Genomic DNA, 11,954 nt, shown 5'->3' with positions numbered 1-11,954 from the left:
CTTATGGCACTTCCAATGCGAGTTTATATAGAAATTATAAACTACTAAACTGGTAGCGCCGAAATCGCTAAAATGACTCAAGCCAAGTGGAGTCTTTTGGCTATTCCATTACATGATCGTCTGTTGGTTACAGTCGCAAGGAAAAGGTTTGTTAATCACATCTAGGTCTGAAGATGTGTTCACGTACTTTAAAATAATTGACAACCTCTCAATACAAACTTCGGCCTGATGCTAAGCAAGTTCATGAAATTAAAGGTACAAGACTTTCAAAGAGGGTCCAACTACAGGATCCTTAATGCGTTTATGGCTACTGAAACCGCCTGTTGATATACAATGAAAATAATTGATCCGAAACGGAGATGACACATCTAAAACTCTCTATGTGAAACCTTCACAAACAATGGCCTTTGGAGCATTCGGACAAGTCAACACCATCAAAATGCAGAGCCCGTGCCCTTGGTTCTTCCAAGTAGAATATCTTTAGCTTCATTAATTTTAGATGCAAGGTAATGGCTACCCCCTGCATCCGGATGATTAGCAACCATCACCCTCCTATGCGCTTCCCTGACCTTGTCTGTCGGGGTACTCTCCCTGAGAAAACAAATATAAAAATATATACAAACAAATACATCATGAATAGAGGATAAATGCAATAAGACGATGAAACAGCACCCTACAGCTTGCATTTTGTCTTAGACTTACTGCCTGAGACTTGCTCTAATTGAGCAGGGCTGACTGTGCATGGGTTCAGTTCATCCAGTTGTAAAGATATTCAAGTACGATTTTTCGATAAAAGAATGAGCTTATTAAGATCAACAGTTCAGCTCATTCACTTAACAAGCTGAGCTCAAAGTAATATGGTTTAAGCTACTGGGAAATCTACTAGTACTATAGAGATAGCCCTCTAAGGGGATGTCAGAAACATGCCATTTTACTCTTTTAATTTTGAAAATTTGTAATTTCCTGTCTTTTAATTACTCCAATTAAGAAAATTCTCGTCAAGAACCAGGGAAGCATGTACGAGGCCTAAGTACTAAGGTTGAGTTTGTTCAGGAGTCGCAGAGAACTCGACCACAGACAATCAACTTTGTGTAAGCACCAACAAGCATTCCAAAATTCTATTTGAGCACAAGGTGAGCCTAAAATCTATTGGATGTCACTGAGCAGCGCCTCAAGTGTCAAGCAATGACATAGTCAGTTAAATTTAAAACCAACCCTATTGTTAAAAGACCGTTGAAGAATAAGGGCACATATTTGCAGGAGGAAATTAACAAAATTCTCGATTCTAAATAACAGACAGGCTTGCACAGAAGGGTGAAAGTATCATGTTCATCCCTTTAACAATCAGTTGTGCCTAGGCTCAAACCTACCAAGGGCACATTTTGAAAGATAAGATAGCCCTAACCCCAATAACAGGCCATATTTGTGACAATACTAGCAATGGGAACATATGAAAGAAATGTTTATGCCATCAGCGCCATGAAGTACATTAAACATCGTTTCTAGACTTCACGACTTACAACACAATATAGATTCATATATATATGTATATAAAAGGCCAGGCGGTACCTCACTCCAAGTATGAGAGCTGCTTCCCTTCGTGTCATGGTAGATTGAAAACCACCTTCGTAAAATTTACGCAGCCTAGCTGTAGGTGGTCTTGCTTTGAATGCTTGCCAAGCCTGAATGCTATATCTACCAGCATAAGCTGCTGCAGCTACAGCAATTCCTCCGATCAAAGGTGTGACCTGTTGCAAATTTTATTCATAAGCTTCACTGGTTGCGTCCACAATATTGTGCAAGCAAAAAAATTAACTCGCAACTATGTGAAGTTAACTCTTTCTTGAGAATTTATCAAACAGTTATAAATTAAACATAACACAAAGCAGAAATTTCGAACTCAAACATGGATCGTACAATACCTAAGTTCTAATGAATCAAAACATAAAAAGATAGAAAGTGTTCCATGATCAGTACCTGTAGCCCATTAAAACTAAAATTCTTAAACTCCTTGGTTCATTGGGCACAAATAACTGGAGTTTTAACACCGCAGTAAAAAGCATATAATCTAAAAATTGACTTCTTTTTATTATTATTATATCAAAAGCTTCAATTTTTTTCAGCTCCCATAGCTATTTATCGGGAAATTGAAAATGGGTTTAGCTAATTAAGCCCTAATCTACACCCAAATCAGACGCAAAACCCTATTTCAGAATCTCCCACATAATCAGAACCCTCTAAATACAACAACGAATGAGAAAGAGCTTGATACATCAAAAGAAAAATATATGAGAAAGGGTGAGATATTAATACTCACCATATCTGTAAATCTTTCGAGGTCGAAGAAACTGCTCCGTCAGCCAAGCTAGGGTTTATGGTCTTTTCGAAAAGTAATTGTCCGGAACAAAATTGATACTTGAATTACAAACGAAGAACTCCGCCGATAAACTGAACCCAGGTACTTGTCAAACAAGCCAAGGGGAATAAAAAAACTAGGAGGAGGTTTTATACGCGGTCCAGCCCCTTAGTAACTTGTAGAAGGAAAAGGACTTTCTTTTCTTATTTTTTTGTGTTTAACGTTAATTAATTGTTGTTATTTATCATATTTTGAAGGGAATTTTATAAGGGAGAAAGAGAAACATAATGTGGGGAATGTAAAAGATTAAGAAGGGTAAAATTGGAAAATTCTATTGGGTTTAAAATTAGGGATCTTGGAAAATTAATAGGAAGTTTACTATTGTGGTAGATGATAATTTAATTTTACCTAATCTAGATAAGATCAATGACTATAATATAGTATCCAATTTTACAATAATATAATTTAAAAACTTTAAAATTACGAACATTGCCACTCCAATATTTTAACAAATTTATTTCAAGCTAATCACACAACGCCACATGTCCGACGACCCAACTCCGGCAGTGGCCAATCACCGATCGCCTGCCGCCATCACCACTGCAGGTCGCCAGTACCCGCCAAAGGTGCTATTTTTATGTTACTCTTATATTGGTATATTTGGTTTTATAAATGGAAACTACAAAATAATTTGTATTTTTATGTTACTATTATATTGGTCTTTTTATGTTTATATAATAGAATTTGCAACACAATATGTATTTTTATGTATTATAAGTTAAATGCTAACTTTTTTTTATATGTTTTTTTACAACGAAATAATCAATTATTACATTAGTTATGATATGAAATTAATTGCTAAGAAAATTGAGAAAGAAAAAAAAAGAAAAAAGAAAAAAAGAAATAACAATACAAAAGAATAAGGTGAAATACTAGTAGTTTAATTTTGTACTTTAATAAAAAAAATATTTAATTAAAAACGCTACGTGCCACTCAATAAAAGTTAAACTATAAATAAAATTAAAATCCAAGATAAGCAAAAAGTGTGGCCTAGCTTTGTTAGTCAAGTGAATTTGTGCATAATGGAAGTTGTGGGTTGGAATCCTACAAATGGCATGGTGTTTTGTCTAAATTTTTAATTATTAATTTAAGTAAAGGTGGTGGCCGGTGGGGGTCTGGGCTACGGTCGATGCGGCCGTAGTACATGTTATGGTGGTGCATTCTTAACATAAAAGCGGCAAAATAGTCTTTTCCCTGATAAATTTAAATGGGCCCATTCAATTTTGGCCTCCTTCCTTATTGGCCTATTACAAAAGAAAATGTAAAACCCATTCTCCAAACTCAAAACCAAAATACTTGATTTATGATATCTAAATTATTAAAGTTTTTAATGGCTCCATACATGACTCGAATTGGACCTCCAAATTCAAGAAAGCATGAGTTTGCATCGATTCACTTATTTTCTTATTTTCAAATAATCAAATTTAATTCAATCGGTTAATTTGTTTTATCACATTTATTTCTGAAAAATACTAGCCTCTTTATCATGTAAGTAGGAGTTACCAATAGCAATATCACATTCAAATTGTGATTTGTAGGAAGGAAGCCAATGTTGAAGGTTAGGGGAAACTTTCATTTTGTTGAAAGCTTTTATAGATCATAACCAGCTTACTTGATCTTTGGTTTTCTTTTTATAAACTTATAGCCAGCCTAAAGTATGTGGCTTCCACTTAACCATAAAAGACTCGATATTAGCCAGACGTACTACCATGCAAGAAAGCTTGAGTTGAACATTTGATAGTTGCATAGAAGCATTAGTTCTTGTGTGAAATCAACACAACGGTATATTATGAGGGGGAGTGATAACCCCTCATTTTGAACAACATCGCATATTTAGCAACACATTTTTCATCTCTGTTTCATAGCAACAACTGCCTCATTTTTCAGCTCAGTAAGAAGGAGATCTTTTTGCACAATTATTCCACATCAGTTTGATGTAGCCCTATAAAAAAAATTAAACATGACAAAATGATGCATATTAGAGGACAACTACCCCATTCAAATGGACCATGTAATCAGTAAACAAGCTCATGTGATTGATGTTGTAAAATGTCCTACAACATGTTAGCAGCACTCGATTTTAAGTGTAGATATGCATATATGAAATAGCACTTATTGGGAGACAAATTTGGTAAGATCTCCAGCTTGTTTTTGGTCTTACGTACATGCCGCTAAAATAACTAGAAAGCGAAGGACATATTCTAGCATCGATACCCTACACAAGCTCAATTAATATATTAGATATAATTGCAAATTAAATTTAGCAACATCCACTTAACATCAACACAACTTTATTTTGGTGTTGCTTTCTGCAAATCTCGACTCTCGTATATCGCCGGATATGAGGTACCCCTCATTTTGAACCAAAATCGCTTATTGTTATCGCTCGCTCTATGCGTGCAACAAGCAGTATGTGGGAATAGCTATATAGGATCCTCATCTTGTTGAGCTAGCTTTGACAAAATTATGCATCTAGATATATGTTTTGTTGATTTGAGTTAAACCTCATTCAGCCCACCCTCTTTATATGAATAACCATTGAAACTTTACCTTTAGCATGAGCTCTTAGTTCTTCCATTTTCTTAATGGCCCCGAATGAAAAGAGATAAAAGATAAGAAGAGAGAGATTTCCACTTTAATAATACTTTCGAATTGGCTAGATCCCATCCCATTGGCTTAGTTTTGCCCTTCCTCAATGTATAAGTTTATGGCTACATAAATTGCCCGTTGATATACACCGAAAGTAATTGATCCGAAACGGAGATGACACATCTAGCACTCGCTATGTGAAACCTTCACAAACAATGGCCATTGAAGCATTAGGACAAGTCAAGACCATCAAAATGCAGAGCCGGTGCCTTTGGTTCTTCCAAGCAGCAGAATATCTTTAGCTTCAAAAAAGTTACCATACAAGAATGTCGCTCTTAGAAGGTACCTAGTCCTACTTGTGACATACACTGTAACAATATTTTCTTCAACCAGCAGGGAAGTGCCTCAATGTCGAGCATTGCTTCCTCGTCTCATTCGAAACGGATATAAAGCTCGTTTCGCCGTAATTAAGTTGATCAGAAGTCCACTCAAGACCCAGATCATCAGTGAAAACTCCTCCACCTCCACAATCCAAACTCTCAAACCCTGCTTCACATTAAACAACGTATACAAAAGTTATTCTACAAGGAATTTGGTCAAGACTGTTTCAGACTCACACCTTGATCATAATATTTCTTGGCCAAAAGTCACTTTAATATTTATTTGAGGGTTTTCATTGTTATTTATTTGTGGTTTTAAGTTTTTGACTATTATGACATCAATAAGGGCAAGTGATGCCCATATATATAAAGAGAAGGTGAGGCCAAAGTTGGATGACATAGGTGCAGGAACATTTCCTGGACCGAAGAAGGCAAAGTTAAGCAAGGGGGAAAATGCCTTTTTGTTGTTGGTGCAGGGCTGATTGACTGCTGAGAAACAGCCTAGATAGCTTGCAGGGTTGATTTATTTTTCCCTTTTTCGAGTTTAAATCGAGTATTTTCTAACCTCTTTTGATATAACGTGTTTGCAATGACATTAATTCAGTATGCTAGGAAAGTACTAGTAAACAGAGTTTTATGGAACATATATATTGCTTATGCAAGAAATTTCGTCCTTCCTAGATTGCATAACTTGTCGATTGTTTTTAATCTAGTGTATTACGCACATTTTCTATTGATGAGGGCCGATTTCCTAACTTTCATTGCATGTTGATACTAAATAGGGAGTTTCACTAAAACACCCAAAATGGAGGTTGAAATTATAAAAAAACCCCACCCAAAACACTTTATAAACACACCCAAAACTCATCATTATACACACTCAAAACCCATTTATAAACACACCCAAAAAGTTGACTTTGAGGTTGATTTTGGGTGTATTTCTATGTTTAAATAGTGCTTGGGTTTTTTTATAAATACATGTCTATGATTGAGTTTATTTATAAATTTGTATACTAAATATTTGTTGTCACGTTTATATTTCCTAACCTTCATCGGGTTTCCGCTTTGGCAGATCGGAAGTTTTCCCTCCCTTTTTCACCCTACATCTCTCCTTCACTTCATTCCAAATCCAAAACAAGAGTGCCTCTTCTGGTTTTCTGGCCAATGCAATTCCATTGGCAAGGCTGCCATAAGTGGCCAGGTCAGGGTGAAACCCATTGTCTTTGATTCTCTGAATGATTAGATCATTTTCTTTAAGTTGTTTTACATAGATTATAATTCGATATCATATGTATTGTATATCTTGAACCATTTGCCATTTGCTCTGCGGTTTCCAATTCACCGAAACCAACAGAAGCCACCACCAGAGGTTGATGATATGATAGTGGTAAGGTAAGTGATGCCTATATATAAAGAGAAGGTGAGGCCAAAGTTGGATGACATAGATATCTCAGGCCAACGTTGGATGATGGGTTTGAATAGAATAACTCCATCGTCACGCTAATACTATTACTAAGTTCGTTTAAAATGACATATTTGTCTTATCAAATTACAAACTTCCACAATTTATATTTATATTTATATTTATAGAAAAATAGAAAAATAGTTTTAATCTGTAACTAAGGCAGTGAGTATTCAATGAACAAGCACGTACATAGATATCAAGTATTACATACACACAAGTCTATATACTTTCATCTCATCTTATTTATACTTGACTGCAAAAAACCAAGTAAAAGATGTGGTTCGGATAAGTCAATGCAGTTTTAACACAGCTCTTAATATCATCAAAACACACTTAAGTATGTATACACAAAGTACAAGCATCTCGTGCCCACAAAGTATACTCTCAAGCTCCACGGCCCATGGCCTGCTCCCCGGGAGGAATCATAACCAGAACTGGTTGAGCATTGAAACCAGGATGAAGCATCCTGCGACGGATCTCACGACCTTCCTGACAAAGGGCGCATGCATGGCAGAAAACATGAGTCGCAAAATCACAGGCGGTCTCACACTGTTCTTGTTGTACCTCATCTTCCACAAAGCTGCCACAGCATCCACATGACCTATGAAGCGCCTCACAGCTACCCTGCTCACCATCAAAAACCAGGAAACCACACATTCAAACCCTCTCGTCAATTCTCTTGTAAGAATATATCAAACAGTGCCAAGTATTCACTATGTAAGGCTAACACAACAATGCCAAACATTCACTATGTAAGGCTTTGAGACGGACAACTAAAGTAATGTGTGTGATGATTAGATTCATTGCAAAGCCATGCTAAAGAAAGGGACCATGTAAAGTGTAACTGAATCAAAATCATATGCAATGCAAAATATTACAGACATATAAACATAACCAAAATTTAATCTACAAATCAAAACAATATGAAAACAGGCTAAGTTCATCTGAATCAAAACCATAAACATTTTGGGAGGAAAAATATAACTTGCCTCTAGGTTGAACTTGCGGCGGATAGCAGTACGGCTAGGATATGAAAACCATGGTGCAAGGCAGTTCCAACCAAAAAAGGTATTACCAATCAGATATAGACCATAGTAAGACAAACAGTGATTTGCAAACGTCCCAGGAGTAGATCCAAGTCTCTCGACATTGCTTCCATACAACACACAAGGAGCTACACTTCCAAGAAGGCCTAGCAGATCACATCAACGTCAGTACGAAAAATGTCAATAACATGTAGGAAAGAACACTGACAAAACATATCTAGAAAGAAATATGATCTTATAATCCAGAAGACCTGATTTTCAAGTATTAACCAACAATTTATCCAACTATTTCGTGCAGGTACATAATTGCCAGATTTTCCAGTGGGAAAAAAAATTAGAAATTCCACTAAAGCAAAAGCTGAATGAACAAACAGTCTTGTTTTTAACCACTCATGTTTTCTGAATTTAGGGATAATATGAATTTGAGTTTTGATAAGATGCTAAGTGGCAAACCTTACATTTATAAAAGAAGGGAAAAGTACCAAAAGAAAATAAAAGACACTTCTCAAGACTGTGGCTTACAGAAACTCAAAAGACAAAACAGGGACAGGCATATGATGAATGAAAAATCATCCAGAACCCTGTGTCGGGTAAATCGTTATATATTCAAAAGGCTATTGCAAATTGTGATCCAATCCAATTAATAACGTATACCAAATTGGAGAATGGTACATCTAAAAACACGTTTTGGGCATTGGGTTCACCCTACCCCTTGGGTCAGTATAGTAATCAACAAGATGCATAATTATTCCAGAAAATGTGTAATATCTCCCCCTTTTTTTTTTGTATTAATGATTGAAGGCAGGGCAGCGTAAACCGTACAAGTATTATATAATAACATAATACATCCATTCCAAACAACATAGAAATACAGAGTCAAGATTAATCGATTTTGCATCCAGTAAAATTGAGAGGTATTGTTATAAATAAAAAATATGTCATAGTTCTATTCAATGCCACGATCGAGCTAATTTTACACCATTTCAAATGCCTAAAGGCAATTAAATAATCAGTCACCTAAAATTCAATGAATCAGAGCTACTGAGGGCACAATATAACATTGACATTCAAACATCGCATGATGCCAAAATCTTAATTGAAAAATCAAAAAGAAAACGTAACCGAAAAAGAAAACCAGAAAGAAAAAACTTACAAACTTCAAGATCGCTGCTACAGAAATCATCATTACGGCCAAGACATGCAAGAAGGCCGGAGTCCCACTGGGCCCGGCCCATGGGCTCACCCATCACGCTCCCGTGCCCCAACGGCAGCCCATCGGCGGTCCAGCCGCAGCCATTACCACCGCCATTCACATGGCCCATCTCTGCCTGAGATTTCTCCGACGACTGAGTCTCCGGCGAGGCCTTGGCGGGCTTTTCAGCATCCTTCTGAGGCTCCTCGAATTGCTGGCTCAGAAGAGGGTTCGATTCCTCTTGGACGTTGCTCTCCCTGTTGTTGATCGCCATAATTGATCGCAGAGAGAAATCAGAAACCCTAAAATTTGAATCGCAGAGAGAGAGAGATTGAATTTTGAAACCCTAAAATTGGATCGAGAGAAATGAAAGGGGAAGAAAACGAGGTCTCCTTCTGTCTCAGAGTCGTTTGTAGCTACAAGCAAACCGCGTAAACCGCATAATCCATCAATAATTTACCCTCGGCCACGTCACAAGTTCAGTGAATGACGTTTGGTAGTTCTAATCTGCCGCGGCACCTACTAGAGTAAAACATCTACTGCCGCTTTATTTTCTCACCACGTGTACCATCTCCACTTGCCTTACTTGCGTGGCAACCAGCTATTTGCGGGCGGATCTATGACAACAAATTAAAATCGTGATTTGGCATAATTTTCTCAGCGCTAGTGTTGTCTGCTCGGTTAAGTTAAAGGGTTTTTTTATTTATTTATTTAGATAATCCAAATTTTACAAACTTTCGATAAGCTCATGGTGACGTAGAATTTGACAATTTTAGCCCAATCCCACAATTTAGCATTGATGTGGTTTAAGATTTGATCTTGATTCATCACCATTGATATAGTTTCCCTGTGATTCAATTAAAACAATTGATCTGAATCTGATGATAGATATCAAAAGACACATCTCTATGTAGATAAGTAAGAACATTTGCTATTTGACTGGTATCCCTGGCCAAAACTTACCATTTTTGGCTCTTGTTACCCCCCCCATGAAATATTAACTGCTGGCATTTCCCTGTTAACAAGTCCAACAACAGTAGAAGTCTATGGTAAAAAACAAAACAAAAACCCCAATAAAAATAGAGTTTTTCTATTTAAACATCGCACTTCTCTTTATTCACTCTATATTCTAAATTCACCTCAACTTTTAATTCAAATTTTCACAATTTTTAAGAAAAATCAACTATCTTTCCAAACTACACCTAAATACACACCCAACAAAGGAAAAAATATATATTTTAATGCATTAACCTGATATCTCACACCCGGTTATCTTGCCTCTCACTACTCTAAATTCACCTCAACCCCACATTACCTAAGGCCCTATTTGGTGGGCTGGACTGAACCAGACTTTTTCAATTAAAATGGACTATAATCCTAGCTGTTGTTTGGTAGGCCTAAATACACTGTAGGACTGGCTATGCCTCATATTTTGATAGGATACCAATCCAGCGAATGAGGGGTTTGTAAACCCAAGTGGGTTTCGAAACCTCCTATTCTTTTCATCGTCTTTCTTTTCTTCTTCTATTCATCTTTGTCTCTCCCACATATTTCAAGCAATCTGACACTTCAATCTCTCTCGCTCTCTCTCATGGAAATAGGAACAAGAAAAAAAGAAAGAAAAAAAGGAAGGAAAGGGTAGGTTTGAAGAGAAGGGAAAATAAATCTTGACCATAATTTTATTTTCTTCTCATTTTCTAGGTTCTGCCTAAGCTCGGAATTGGGGCCCTTGATAAGGGTTGTCTATCTCTTTTTTTTTTTTTTTGTTGCTTCTTTTGTTTCTGGTCCTAATAAGAATCCCAAATTTTCTCCACCTCTCTATCTCCTTTTGGCTTCAATTTTATTTATTTATTTTATGTTGTTAATTTTGGTTAATGGGTTGATCGACGCCTTCACCTGAGACTCCAGCAACACCGATGAATGACGTAGTCGCCTCCGACTCCATCAACACCGATGAACGACAAGGTAAAGAGAAACAAACCCATCTCAATTTGGTGAATTTGGCATAAGATAGACCCCTTTTATGATTTGTGCTGAACAACTTATTAAAGTCCATTCCAATCCAAGTCAAACCAGTCCAACACTCCAAGCCCTAAAGAGATAAAAACTTTGTTGTCACATGTGTGAAATAAAAAAGAGCTTTGGAGAAGAAATCATGCGAAATGAAGTTTGAGGAGAAGAAATCATGGGAAATGAAGTATGAGAAGAAGAAGAAAACAGCTTTGGAGAAGAAAGAAGCCCCTTTGAAATGGGAGCATAAACTAGAATATGCTACCAAGGCAAAAGATGATGTTGATGTTGATACTGATAGTGACACTGACAGCAATGATGGGAGAAGAGAGTTGAGTAGAAGATGGGAGAAGAAATTTAATATGGAGAGTGATGAAATGTGTGTGCTAGGGTTAAGTATTAAGTTGGATGACTTTTATTTTTGTTTTTTTAGACAATAATAAAACGTAAGAGCTTAATATTTAAGTATTGAGATGAATAAAGAAAAGCATGAGGTTTAAATAGAAAAACTCTAAAAAGAAAATGTGGCCCAATTTTATAAGTAGGTTGAGCAAATTAATAAGGCATTAAATTTGGTTTCCCCAATAGCATCCAAGTGTATAATCATAGTAATTATGCGTTACTATCATGCAGAAACATTGCCAAGCCGCACTGCCACATTACATGTGTCTCTCACATGCATGTTTATGCAAATAAGAAAATAGGCTCGAAATTGATGGGCTGGTCAGAACAATTTTTTTCGCAAGTGGGTAAAGAAATCCTTATTAAGGCAGTGGCAATGGCAATGCCCAATTACGCCATGTGATGCTTCAAACTACCTGCTAGCTTATGCAAGAGGATTGAGAAGGACATTGCA

The 11,954-nt window shown here is 36.6% G+C and overlaps 2 protein-coding genes across 2 annotated transcripts; both read right to left on the bottom strand.

Moving 5' to 3' along the window:
• Positions 1–64: 64 nt before the first annotated feature.
• Positions 65–2,540, bottom strand: LOC103337846 (mitochondrial import inner membrane translocase subunit TIM14-1-like). Its single transcript, XM_008241014.2, has 3 exons — positions 2,318–2,540; positions 1,570–1,748; positions 65–591 (listed from the first exon to the last, which is right to left on the bottom strand). Exons 1-3 carry the CDS (start codon positions 2,318–2,320, stop codon positions 435–437), a joined length of 339 nt encoding a protein of 112 aa, XP_008239236.1. The 5' UTR covers positions 2,321–2,540; the 3' UTR covers positions 65–434.
• Positions 2,541–7,019: 4,479 nt separating this feature from the next.
• On the bottom strand, positions 7,020–9,507 carry LOC103337856 (PLAC8 family protein). The gene is made up of 3 exons (XM_008241026.3): positions 9,050–9,507; positions 7,840–8,042; positions 7,020–7,474 (listed from the first exon to the last, which is right to left on the bottom strand). The coding sequence occupies exons 1-3, from the start codon at positions 9,360–9,362 to the stop codon at positions 7,235–7,237; spliced, it is 756 nt and encodes a 251-aa protein (XP_008239248.3). The 5' UTR covers positions 9,363–9,507; the 3' UTR covers positions 7,020–7,234.
• Between the last annotated feature and the right edge of the window lie 2,447 nt (positions 9,508–11,954).

The sequence above is a fragment of the Prunus mume genome, linkage group LG1, assembly GCF_029339155.1.
Source record: "Prunus mume cultivar Tortuosa linkage group LG1, ASM2933915v1, whole genome shotgun sequence".
NCBI classification, from domain to species: Eukaryota; Viridiplantae; Streptophyta; class Magnoliopsida; order Rosales; family Rosaceae; genus Prunus; species Prunus mume.
Note: the sequence above shows the minus strand (reverse complement) of the source record. Positions and strands in the feature narration are given on the sequence as shown.

Excerpts from the sequence above, each read along its gene's own strand:
- LOC103337846 (XM_008241014.2), bottom strand. Across the intron at positions 592-1,569 it reads GCTCTCATACTTGGAGTGAG|GGAGAGTACCCCGACAGACA; the intron begins GTACCGCCTGGC and ends TTGTTTTCTCAG.
- LOC103337856 (XM_008241026.3), bottom strand. The coding sequence starts at position 9,362 with ATGGCGATCAACAACAGGGAGAGCAACGTCCAAGAGGAATCGAACCCT. Across the intron at positions 8,043-9,049 it reads TAGCAGCGATCTTGAAGTTT|GCCTTCTTGGAAGTGTAGCT; the intron begins GTAAGTTTTTTC and ends GTGATCTGCTAG. Across the intron at positions 7,475-7,839 it reads GCCGCAAGTTCAACCTAGAG|GGTAGCTGTGAGGCGCTTCA; the intron begins GCAAGTTATATT and ends GATGGTGAGCAG.